This window comes from Halyomorpha halys, unplaced genomic scaffold (genome assembly GCF_000696795.3).
Source record: "Halyomorpha halys isolate HHAL.00 unplaced genomic scaffold, Hhal_1.1 Scaffold331.1, whole genome shotgun sequence".
In the NCBI taxonomy this organism is placed as follows: domain Eukaryota; kingdom Metazoa; phylum Arthropoda; class Insecta; order Hemiptera; family Pentatomidae; genus Halyomorpha; species Halyomorpha halys.
In genome coordinates, this window is record NW_027116263.1 from 211,359 (window position 1) to 224,238 (window position 12,880).

At 29.4% G+C, this 12,880-nt stretch overlaps 3 protein-coding genes across 8 annotated transcripts in view; 1 reads left to right on the forward strand and 2 right to left on the reverse strand.

The window, feature by feature from the left end:
- Positions 1–1,220, reverse strand: part of LOC106681376 (uncharacterized) — a 14,563-nt gene extending 13,343 nt beyond the window's left edge. Inside the window, exon 1 of the transcript XR_001343234.1 lies at positions 1,134–1,220. The gene's annotated coding sequence lies outside the window, so the exon portion shown is untranslated. The remainder of the gene's footprint in view (positions 1–1,133) is intronic.
- Positions 1,221–2,483: 1,263 nt separating this feature from the next.
- LOC106681375 (ADP-ribose pyrophosphatase, mitochondrial) lies at positions 2,484–6,530 on the reverse strand. Of its 2 annotated transcripts, none has more exons than XM_014421655.3 (2): positions 6,391–6,530; positions 2,484–3,568 (listed from the first exon to the last, which is right to left on the reverse strand). In XM_014421655.3, the coding sequence occupies exons 1-2, from the start codon at positions 6,457–6,459 to the stop codon at positions 2,705–2,707; spliced, it is 933 nt and encodes a 310-aa protein (XP_014277141.1). In that variant the 5' UTR covers positions 6,460–6,530; the 3' UTR covers positions 2,484–2,704. The 2 variants fall into 2 exon arrangements, with proteins under 2 accessions (XP_014277141.1, XP_014277142.1); XM_014421656.3 differs by lacking the exon at positions 6,391–6,530 and adding an exon at positions 3,648–4,453.
- Positions 6,416–12,880, forward strand: part of LOC106681373 (SCY1-like protein 2) — a 25,346-nt gene continuing 18,881 nt past the window's right edge. The window contains exons 1-9 of one of the 5 annotated variants that reach the window (XM_014421652.3): positions 6,416–6,541; positions 6,684–7,125; positions 7,191–7,386; positions 8,143–8,284; positions 8,362–8,508; positions 9,845–10,057; positions 10,146–10,262; positions 10,348–10,490; positions 11,789–11,948. In XM_014421652.3, the coding sequence (XP_014277138.1) occupies positions 6,999–7,125; positions 7,191–7,386; positions 8,143–8,284; positions 8,362–8,508; positions 9,845–10,057; positions 10,146–10,262; positions 10,348–10,490; positions 11,789–11,948 (1,245 nt within the window). In that variant the 5' untranslated portion in view covers positions 6,416–6,541; positions 6,684–6,998. The other 4 variants (XM_014421651.2, XM_014421654.2, XM_014421650.2 and 1 more) reach the window with 4 other exon arrangements.

Genomic DNA, 12,880 nt, shown 5'->3' on the forward strand with positions numbered 1-12,880 from the left:
TAACTTATATATATATATATATATATTATATCTAAGAAAAATTCTTCTAATTCCATATTCCAAGAAGAATTACCCACGCCATTTTATTTATACTTCATAAAATTCAATCATTTATTTTTAAATTTGTGTTACCTATAATTACAATAAATTATTGAAAATGAAACGACTGGATTTAAGTCGTTAACAAGAGGGTTTAACAATGGCTCGCACAATGAAAATATAAGCCAGTTTTGCATTTATCTCAGATGATTTTTTGGACGTGACAATCTTTCTCCGCCCATTACTTCCCTAATTATAGCATGTTTCCACAAAGAAACCATCTATCAAATAAGATCACTGTTTTATTTTACTAAATAAGATAAAGATATATTTTTTATGAAAAAAATATACCTAAAAGGAACCATTCGACGTACAGATGTCTGCCAGCACTCAAATTAAAGCTAGTTAAATATACTAGGGAATAGTTTATCTTTTTAGGAGTAGTAATTTTTTATGATATTTGACAAAATAAATCCACAAAATGTTAATTTCTAGTTGTTAATTTTTTTAAAAATATATCACTGGAACCATAAGAAGTACATATATCAGATTCATTCAAAATGAAGTTAATTTAACTTGCTATAAATTAGCTTATGACAAGTATCTTTATAGTTTTTATGTTTTGTCCGAACGACTAGAAAACGATTTAGCGAATATTATGAAAATTACTACTGCTATGAAGCTAAATATCAAAAACTACTTTATAGCTCATTAAACTAGCTTTAGTTTGAGTGCTAATAGACATCTGTACGTCTAATGTTTCCTGAGATATAGATTTACCCCAATTAATTCACTAACTAGTTATTCATTACATTTTTTATGAAATGTTGCTTTTAAAAAAACTGTTTTTGGATACTATTGAACAAACAAACTACTCTGTTAGGGCTCATACTTCAGCAAATTTACTGTAAGGTTTTATAATGTTGTAGGCAGTTTACAAAATGTAGAGCTTCAAATGAAATTTTTTTTTTAAAGTTTTGAAACAACCGCCATTTTGTATTCCCCTACCTATACTTGGCAAACTTGTATATTTTGACTAGTAATTATACATAGTTTTCATTACAGTAATCAAAAATTGGTGTGAAATAACTGACTTTATTCTCTTCTTGGGCTCTTGTACTATGACTGCAGCAGGCATGACTTTTCAGGAATTGTAATGCTATCAAAGAAGACTAATTGAGATAAAACTACCTAATTTGAAGAGCCATAGTAATTAAAAGGATAATATTTTATTTACCTGATAAATATAACTTGTAACAGAACTGGAGTAATGGTAGATAAAATTACAATTTGAACCATTTACTAAGTCAAATAATAATCTCTTTGTTAATATATTCATGGGATAGCTTTAAATACAAGAACAAATCAAACCTTAGAAGCATGATTTTTTAATTGCTTTAAGGGTTATATAACAACATAAATATAATTTAAAAAATAAAAGTTATAGATTCTCAGAAAATTTAAATATTATTAGTGGGACACCATGCATTTAAGTTAGAATTTAAAAATTAGCTGGCAAATCGGCCTTATAATGCATAGTGCAGGATAAAGGGAATATCTCAATTGTTTCTGAATTGAAATAAGCAGAATATAAACTTTTAAAAAAAAATTATTTACATAAAAATACATCTAGTAAATTTGATGTAAGATCAAAATGGAGTGACACAAGCATTTATAGAAATTTGGTAACACTATAATAATATTTCTACACTAGGTCTCGAGGTCATCTTCTTTTAAGGTGCTTCGGAAGATTGTCTGGAATAGAAGAATAATTAAGGTTAGAAACTTTATAATGGAAGGATTGATATCTGGTTCGGGCTAGATTGGTTATATATGGAACATTAAGGTCTTCCTGGGTGATTTTATTTGTGACAAAGTAGGAAGCATTGAGGATTTTGAATTGGATACAAGAGGAATTCAAAGGTTTTGTAGAGTACCAAAGCTCAACTCCATATGTCCAGATAGGCCTTATAATTGTCATGTAGATCAGTCTTTTGTAATGACCATCCAACACAAATTGTCAAACTTTAAAATTAACTGCCTGGAAATTACTTTTATGTATGTTTTAGTTTTGCTTTTTGTAAGATATTTGTTGCATTCAATGTGTATTCTGTTTTATATAAGAACTTTTATAACTTTTCTTAACTTTTCCTGTGGTTACAATAAATAAGCTATTAATTTTGTCGAGTTAATTTAATGAAATTGTAAGTACTGTAGTACTTGTAAATCAAAGTTTGACTTGTATGTTTTGAAATAAATTGTATGCTATTTCCAATGGTGATAGCCAAATTTATATTAGGAGTTTTTGGACAAAGTAAAAAAAGAGTGCACAAATTTCATTGTTTTTTTGCTCACAGAAAGTTCTTGCTATGGCTTTCAATATCTCAAAGTGGCAGAGGGATGGGAGGAAAGAAATGGCTACTGAGGGGCAACAAAGAAAAAAGTGCAATATAACAGTCAATATAATTTGTATTAGGTTCTTTAAATTTAACAATGCCAAAAATATAAGATACAAAAAATATTTATCATTGAAAAGTATGGAGTTCAGCTTATTTAGCATACCCTGAACTTAAAAATATATTTGTTTCAGTAGCAATATATTTTAATATTAGTTAAATCTTTTGAAAGAGCGCTAACCTGTATATGTACTATTTTTATAGCCATTTCACCAATGTGCTTCATGTCGTTTTGCTACGAACTCTAAAAATTTGGAATGACTGGCATACAAGCTTAACTTTGATGACAAGTCCAGCCACGATACACCAATCGCATCATCTCCAGCTTTCAAATTCATATTTCCAAAAACGTCACCGTTTTTGTCATGAAAATTCTGTGCTGTAGTCTCGATCCATGCATTATCTGTATTCCTGATATCATCAACATAACCTTGGTAAACAGTGATGCCTTGATTAAAAAAATTATTCAGATTTTCTTCGACAGATTTTTTGTTATCTGGAGACATTTCTAAACTATTTAAAGCTTCTTCTAAAAATTCTCTCTTTAAGGTAGCACTCACAACCTCTCCGGGATCTACCATACCTCCGGGGATGGCCCACTCATTACAATCTCTTCTTTTAATAGCGATAAACTGAAGTATTGGCTTGTGGGTTTCTTTGTCTTTTTCAATTTCAGAATTTACTTTTTTCCACCTTGTTACAATAGGGTCTCCGGCATGGTTTGGACCCCAACGATAGAGGACACCTCTCCCACGTAAACCAGTCCTTCCGACTGGATTCAAGGGATAACCATTATGTATCTTGTATTCACCCATAAAGCTTGACCTATCTATTTTGCCATCGACACGATTCCATTTGGGTTCAAAGCCAGTTTCAATTTCTGGATCGGACAAAGGCTGGTTCAATATATGCTTTGAGGTAAAATAAGGAGGATCATACTGTTCCCAATCAACATCCCAAGAAACTTTGTCATCTGGAACTTCTTGTCTTATGATAGTATCTTGGGTTCTGGGATAAACTGGAACCCTGCATTTATAGTGATTCAGTATGTTTACCATTGAGGTTACACTAACCTGCAAAAATGAAATCCATAATAAGAAAATAAAACAATTTTTAAGTCCTTATAGGCAAAAAAATAATAGATTTTATTACAATAAAATGGATATCTTTTGTGACTGGAATTTCAAAATCATATTATATTTAAAATATTCCTGGATATTCCTTCCTTAGATTTTCATAATTTACTACTTCCTCAGGAGCTAGATGACTAAGGAATCAAGTTTTAATGCGGCTGTGGCAGATAATTATTTATTCTGTTACAGTAGCGATAAGTCAACCCTGTGGGTTCATTAATTGGGGAAAAATTTGGCAGTAAAGCATGATCATGAACAAATTACCTCCTTGGATCACTGCTGTTCAAGAAACAGTACTTCCTTATAAATACTGAACCCCTCCCCTTTATTTGTTGTAAAGGTACAGATTTTTAATTTTTTTCTCTACTTCCTCAAACGTCAACATTCAGGGTTTATTCAACAGTATCTTCAGAACTATACACTGTTATACATTTCATATCTATCATGGAGGCATATCCACTATATGTACATATTTATTTCATATCATATTTATAAAAGTGTACATTAATAAATCAATCATTATACTGACCACTCTTTTCTTGTTACCTAATATAAAATCATTTCAAACTATCATTAAATTCAGGCCACTTTAAACTATAATAAGGTTATAATTGAAAGATTTAACCTACACTAGATAGAAATGTAACCTAAACTGTACTAAAGGTATATTTGGCTGCTAATAAAAGGGAAAAACTTTATTAAAACAAAAGATGTGCTGCCCAACTTGGGTTGCTAGCTACACAGCATACTTATTCTAATCTGATTGGACAATTTTTTTTAATCTTATAATACATAGGCATAACAAGTACATAAGTACCAATATATAATAATAAAATATGATTTTTTTTTTGTTTGTTTCATCACTTTAGTTCTTTTATCTTTTTCTTTTTGATGATTTTTTTTTCTTCTTTCTATACTTCATTAATTTTTTTTTTGTTATAAATAAATCGATATAACTATGATAAGATTAAAGACAATGAATAAACAGACACTCAAGAAATATTCTTCAAATTCAATATTCTCAATGCTGAACTTTTCACAATTCTTAAAGCCAATTACTGTCGATGTACATATAAAAACTGCAACTTAGCGATTCTCGTGCGAATTATTAAAAGCAATACATAGAAACAAAATTATATCACACAAAACATTAGAAATAATCCATAATATAATAACCTGCAACAACAACAATAAATTTCAATGGGCATAAAGTCACATAATCTTTTGAGGGAAACGACATTGTGGGCAGAGCTGCAGGCATAAGACAAACTACAAAAGAGAAAAATAAGGTCCCTATGCCGGATCTCTTAAAATTCTTAAAGAAAGAAGCGATAATTATCAATTCCAGCCAGCTCTAAGCCTTGTACCTTCGTTTCACCTGAACCTGGAACTCAGCTGAAAATTTATAACAATAGTAAAGATACAGACAAAATGGATGCATACAGAAATACTTTAACCACATGAAAGTCAAAAGAGAAAGAAATTGTCAATCATGCAAAGCTCCAGAAGATATACAACATTCAATTCAGATGCGAGAAATATAGGAAAGAAAGAAAATAACTACAAGAAGAAGAAGAAGAAGAAGCTATATTTATCAAAAGAATAGACAAACAAATGATCAAGAAGATCAAAATATTTTTTATTAAAATTCATTGTAGAATTTAGTTAAGTGAAACTTAAAAGATTTTTTTTTTTTATTTAATTATTTATTTCTAATCATTTTAATTAGTAATTTCTTTTCTACTTATTGATGTAGATGAACAAGTTAATCTTCTAATAATTAAAATGATATTTGAATTTAGACTGTATAGGATTTGGGGGGAAAAAACAAAACACAAATCCAATAAAATCTTGGGAATTCATAAACAATGAAGTTTTAAACAAAAGCTGAGTTGAGAACAATAACAGAAAGACATGGTCCAAATCTCTATTGTCTTAAAAATAGTAGATATATTATGGGCGTTCGAACAAATGTCACAGTTATAGATCATTTCTCATAATAGGAAATAATAATATATATATATAGAAATGATTTGACAGTATTCTTCAAAATATGAAGGAGATGGTCTGTACATTCCTGCATTTTTGTCACTATTGATATTTTTCAACTTGAATAGCCCTGAGGAAGATCTATAAAGTGGGGTGAAATGGAAAATAAATAGTTGTTAACTAATTATTGCACTCAGACTATCTCCTCCATACTTAGAAAATAATATATTTTCATCTGGCAAACACCACTGAGTCATTAAATGCATAATTAATTAAGTCTGTTCATATTGTTTTCCCCCAGGAAGAAATTAATAATATACAAAATTCCTAACTGTGTTAGAGACTTTTACTTGAACATCTTGGACACAGAAATAAAGCAACACAAATAGAAAATAAGACCATTATTTTCAAAATTCAATTATCTTTCAAATAAAGCTTATTACATGCTCCATATAGAAAAACTATAATTGTTAATTGAATTTCATGTTGTTACTTTGTGAAATTAAAATACTGTTCAAATATGTCAATAATAATATTTAACAAAAAAAAATCTTTGTTGATGTTTGGAGTTAAATTGACATGTTGACAACATAGTTTTTGACTTTTTAAGTTGGTTCTATTTATTGTGCAAAATATTTATTTTAATATTTATTATATGTAAAAATATTGGAATTCTATTAGGGTCTTCTTAAAGGTAGTTGTGAGGAAAGTTACATTGCTAGGTTTGACTGCAAATACAATTTTGGGAAATTATTTAATAACATTTCTATTACCTTACAGCCATTTAATAAACATAAAGGATATTTCAATCTACATCCCGCCCAAAACGTAGAGACATTCATAAATAAAAGACTGAGAAAGGAAAAAGGACAAAACAACAAATATTACACATAACTACATAACTGCAACGATGACAAGATGAAGGTAACACAATAACCTTTCACCTTCTACGTAGGTAACCTTACTCAATAGAAAAGTATAACCGATGTTTCTCTGTTGACGTAACTTTTAAGATTCACTTTTACGTTTAATTTCTTATTTTCCATTATTTTTAAATTCCTTACAGATATTTCAGAGGTGATATTGCTGAGAGAACGTTGCTTCTTGCTTTATATCCTCTTTTGAACGCCGAGTTTTGGCTTATCAAGAGAAAACAAACATACTTTTTATCTTTAACATGATAATTAGCCGTCGATTTCTGACCATTAGGTTCGTTATTGATTCTGGAATCGTCAAGCAGCAGTCGTTATTTTCAATCTCCTGTCATGAATAATTAAAGGTGTATCTATTTGTTCCTACAGAGGAGTTATCCTAATGCCTATACATTCATCTGACTGATTCCAAGTGCAAATTTTGTAGCTGGACAAATTTACTGATAAGAATGGATGTCATCAATAAGTTCTGTTCTACTGTCTCTAGCACAGTTTCTCAATTGTCTGGTGTTCTCCCTGGGAATCCAGTGACAAGAGAATATGAAGTGACAAGTCATATTGCTAGTGCTGGTCCTGGTTGGTAAATTAACAGAGAAAATGATTTAATATTGTGTTCTGTCTTCTCATAACTATAATTTTAGGCCTTTTATGGAAAATATACAGTGGCTACAAAAAGTCGACTAAACAACCGGCTTCTATATTTGTTTTTGAAAAGCGACAAGTGGTGCCTCAGGACAGAGATATTATATTGGAAACTCTTAAAAGAGGTATAGCCCAGTTGACCAAGTTGAGGCACCCCCAAGTTCTTGTTGTACAGCATCCTCTTGAAGAATCAAGGTATGTAATATTAATATTCAACAATAAAATTATATAATGAAGAACACTAATACGTAAAAACTTATTTATTAGCACTATCGTTTCGGCCATAAATTCAAGCCTTCATCTACAAATAAAAAAGAAAATAACAACAAATGAATTAAAGGATATACATAATGATTAGAAAATAACTATACATAAATAGATTGAATAGAATTAAAAAACATGAATAGTATTATAAGAAGATAAAGGCTGTATGAGAAGAGTAATATTAAAATTAAGTAAGAGGTAACTACAAATAATAAAATACAAATGGATATCTAGTTTGTAAATATATGCACAACATGAAAATTATTTCAAATTAAGTAGTGAAATAAGTAGTTTTTTATTTTTCACTGCTTTCATTACGTTATTTTAAATAATTTTCATTTTGTACATATATTTACTGAAGATATTTCCATATGTATTTTATTATTTGTTATTTCCTCCTTTTATCTTCTTATAATACTTAAACTATACATGTCTTTCAACACTCTTTATGTATCCATATTGTTAGTTATTTTCTAATCCTTTTATTCATTGGTTGTTGTCTTGTTTTTTGTTCTTAGCCCTGATGAAGGCTTGAAATTATGGCAGAAACATTAGCACTTATAAATAAGTTAATAATTATCTGTGTTCCTCACTCATTGCACCCTAACCATCTTCTCCTTATATTAAGTTAATATTCATTAGTTACTGCAAGTCATCGAAAATACCATATTGATTGTTTGTGTTTAGAGATTGTTTGGCATTTGCTGCTGAACCTGTTTTTGCCAGTCTAGCCAATATTTTAGGAAAAAGGGAAAATATGCCATTAACTAATGAGGCTGTTACGAAATTCAAGCTTTATGATGTAGAAATCAAGTATGGCCTAGTTCAGGTATTTGTTTTTATATTTATTTATTTTCATATTTTTAAACCATATCTTTCAAAATTAAATGAATTTTTCTTTTTCAGATTGGCGAAGGATTAAATTTTCTTCATCGTGATGCGAAAATGCTTCATCACAACCTTTGCCCTTCGAGTATCGTTGTTAATACACAAGGAGCTTGGAAGATTTTTGGATTTGATTTCTCCTTGCAAAATTCTTCTAACGAATCTACTGTAATTCTCTAAATATTGATATGAATTAATTTTAATTGTATTAACTTATTTTAACTATTAGTTTAGTGCGATTTAGATATTTTGCTAGATGTAATCTCTATTTGATTGATCTTCCATCCTGTTTTGATATAGCCAATTAGTTTTAAGTTCGTAGTAATCGTTTATATTTTCTTATTTTAAGATCTACTAAGGTAGCTCTGATTTTCATTTTATAAATCATGAAACTAAATTCATACTTTATGATATTCTTTATGAATGAATGAATGAATGAATGAAATGTTTTTATATATAAAAAAATGGATCGATTTAGGTAATTACGACCAAATGCAATGGAAAAATATCAGTCTGTTGAAGCCTGTGTGAAATTTTAACTAGAACACATAAATAACCAAACTTTAAAAAAAAAAAAATAATTACATACTTCAAGAAATCAACATGTCAATAATTTAAAACAACTATATGGTGTTATGTTTAAAGAAACAAAACAATAATGTCAAACTTGTAATAAACTGTAGTATGGCATTGATCCCCCTCACATGTTAACCAGTTAAGATCTTTCCAATGTAGCCTGTCGTACATACAGTGTAATCTCGGTGATACAAATTTTGGTACTCCAAAATCGCTTTTTATTATCGAAAATTCAGCTGGCAATAAAACTTTTGATTTCAAATAAAAGTGCACATGTGTAAAGGACATTTTTTGACTACAGACAAGTTGTTGTAATCACCAAGAAATTTGAAAGTGGAAATTTTTGCACAGTTTCTATTTCGGATAATCTAATTCCTGTGGAAGTGTTCATAATATGTTTTGTTGGAATTAGAAATACATAATATCTATTGTACAAATCATCTGATTTTGTAAAACTAATTTAATTAATAGTAAAAATAATAAAAATTTTGTTGGTAAACTCATAACTAACATTCGTTAGTGGGGGTGTGAAAGAAGATTCTCAAGGAGTGAATGGTATCTTCCTTTTCTTTGGAGTTACTTACAGTTATTGATACTATCATGCATCCATGTTTTTATGATTAATTCTGATCTACTCTGGAAAATCTACCACATCGATACTAATTCAAAATTATCATTTAAATAAGGCTTTGATATTCTTCATATTACATTTATTTCTTTATTTTAAAGTGAACCCTCAGGGTCAGTTGGAATGACAGTCAGAATTTAATATCTAGATTGACTTGAATCACAAAGACCCCCTACTGACTGAATTTCCTCCTTAATCCATGATCAATCTAAATGTCATTCTTTGGCTTTACTTCCATTCAAACTGACTGTGAAGGAGTTACTTGACTGATGCATCATTAAATATTTTATTATTTTCTAGCCCTTTTGGAAATATGTGGATCATCGTCGCCAGAGCCATGATCTAGCCCAACCCGAACTTGATTATTTGGCTCCCGAATGTGGTCTTACTGAAAGCGCAGTCCCTGCTAGCGACATGTTTTCACTCGGAGTTTTAATATATGCAATATACAACTCAGGCCAAGCCCCTTTTTCAAATACTGATTGGAACATTTACACAGTTAACATGTCTAAGGTAATGTTTATAATTTATATTTTAATATGTTACGTTGATAATATAATGCAATTTGATGATATAATTTTATTTTTTATATTTATTTTAGTTAAAAGCACTACAACTTTCCCAACTTAACGCTATTCCTGAAGGTTTAAAAAACCATGTAAAACTAATGCTTAATACGACTCCAGAGCTTCGTCCTGACGAACATGAATTCATAAAGGTGTCTATTTTTTATATTTATTAATTTAATGGTTTATCTTCTTTTGCATTAAATTATTATTATTTGAATATATATTTTTTTTTAGTCCGAATTTTTCGAAGACGTAGGTGTGAAGGCGCTTAATTATTTAGATTCATTGTTTCAATGGGACAATAAACAGAAAGCCCATTTTTACAAAGGTTTGCCTCAAATTCTCGATAAGCTCCCACACAGAGTGTGTCTATATAGGTAATATATTTGTTAATAATAAATGTTTAATTGAAATGTGAACATGTTAAAAAATATTGTTTTTATTATTAGTCCTATTAAAATATAAAACTTATTGTTTGAGACATAGAATTCCAAAACCAGTCCAGTCCATATTCAAAATTTGTAATTTACAGTTTGGGTATTATATTACCATGAGGTAAAAGAATTTCTATTCTAATAGTGATAATTCTAATTTTAGTACCAATGTTACTTAAAAAAAAAAATTGATAACGGACTTGGTTATTGATTGGATTTGAAATTCTATATCTCATTACTTCCTGATTAATGTGGCTAATATTGTATGTTTATTAAGTTCCCAATGGAAAGGCATACTAACAAAGGGAAACTATTCACGTGGGGTCGCTGATTTCAAGAATGAAATTTTTTTGTTGATACTAGGTCGAAAAGTATGTGGTTTAACTTCTCTCAGTCTAAAGTACATGAAGTAGTTTAGAACTGAAACCTTACCTGCTTAAACCAATTAGGACTGAAGATATTAAATAAAACTTCTTTATAATAATAATTATAATAAGTTCTTCTTTATATCAAACTACTTTTTCTCCATTATAAAGGAATAAATTCTAAAAGATGTTGATATTTGTTTGAAGAATGGAAATTTAGATCTTCAACAGTTATAGCGATGTTGGATTTGGATAAATTCGTGAGGTTAGGAACTTTATTCGTGAACCCATGGCATTGGCAGAAAAAAAAAATTCAAAAATTTTTCATTTTTGATTTATATGAGAATTCATTCTTAATGGCTTCAAAAGATGCTGAAAAAATTCTGACTTGATTGTTAAAAAAAAAAAAAAAAATTGGCCTACTTTACTGTTATGGTTTTTATCGTTTTTAAAATCTTTAAACCCATTTAATATGGTCAACAACCTCTTGTCCTTATTCTGCATGAAATTATGAATCAATTGATGTATCATTCGAATGAAATTATATATCAATCGAATACATGCAGAAGAAAGGCGGAATTCCATAATATGAATATTTTTTTATCTCTGCTCTTAGGGCAATCCTAGGGGAAATCTCACTGGGTAATTTTTAAATTGAAGCTGGTTAAGAAAAAATTTGCTCCACGTATTTTTACTCCCATAATGCAATACTTGCACAAATTTTCAGTTTTTAGGACTCAAAACCAAGAAGGGATGGAAAAAAATTAAGTGCAATGTTTTGTTTAAAAATGTTTTCTTATCAATGCCTTAACGTTAAACATACACTTTGTACAGTTGATTAAACTGGTTTACCTAAGTTTTTAACTTATGTTTCAGAGTAATTCCTTGTCTCGTTAAGGAATTCGTGAATCCTATCATGGTTCCATTTGTACTACCGAATGTTTTTTCAATCACGGAAAATTGTTCTAAAGAAGAGTTTGCATCTCATATTCTTCCTCATCTGAAGACAGTGATGGTGCTTCAGGAACCAATACAAGTAAGTTGTATTCATAAGTCAGTTATTTTTCCTTTCTGTGATTAATTATTATCCTGAATAGTGAAACATGCGGTTGATTTTTTTTATCATTGACTTTAATTTCGTTATAATAATGGAGATGGGATTTGCTTGTAAGAATTATTTTATATTAAAATAAAACAAAAAAAAAAAAAATTGGAATATAAATTGTAGTTACTACATAACATAATTTTTTGATTGTACCTCTATGAGCAGGCTGGCTATATTTAGGACTGATGAGTTCATAGACCAACGAAAAATTAGTTAAAGATAGTCGCATGTCAATCTTACAATTTCTAGGAATCAAAGCTAGTATTATCTTCAATAGTTTTAACATTTTAACGTTTTAAATCTATGAAATTTATTTTTAAAAATTTTTTCAGCATTAATGAAAATTTGTAACCAAAATCGGGTCATTATTTAGTCATTATCTAAATAAATATGAAGGGTCTAGAGCAGCGGTTCCCAAACTTTATCGCGGAAGCACACTTTTGGGGCTAAAAACATTTACCCTTGTCAAGCTAAAAAAATTTTGTAGCACCCTTGTTGAGCTAAAAAAATATAAAAATGTCTCTAAAATTATCGTTTGAGTGGTTGAGTACGTAGAAAATAAGGAGAAATAATGCTGCAGTATACTGTATATTTGCCATTTTAATTTTAAATCATTTTTTCTCTTTTTTTTTTTTAATAATATTTTGAGTAAATAGTATTTGATTGAGGCACTCAAGTGTGCTGCTTCACCCACGTTGGGAACCGCTGGTCTTGAGTTCTGTACTAATAAGACATCTGACATTTCTAAATTATGAGAAGATGGTTGGGGGTACGGTCAATGAAACACAAATAAGTATGACTAACTTATTTTAATGTGCCGACGTTTCGGCTAGAGTTTCTAGCCTTCTTCAGGGCTAAAAACA

Coding starts and splice junctions, on each gene's coding strand:
- LOC106681375 (XM_014421655.3), bottom strand. CDS start 6,459: ATGAATGTCTCTACGTTTTGGGCGGGATGTAGATTGAAATATCCTTTA. Junction 3,569..6,390: donor GTTTATTAAATGGCTGTAAG/GTAATAGAAATG, acceptor TCATTTTTGCAG/GTTAGTGTAACCTCAATGGT.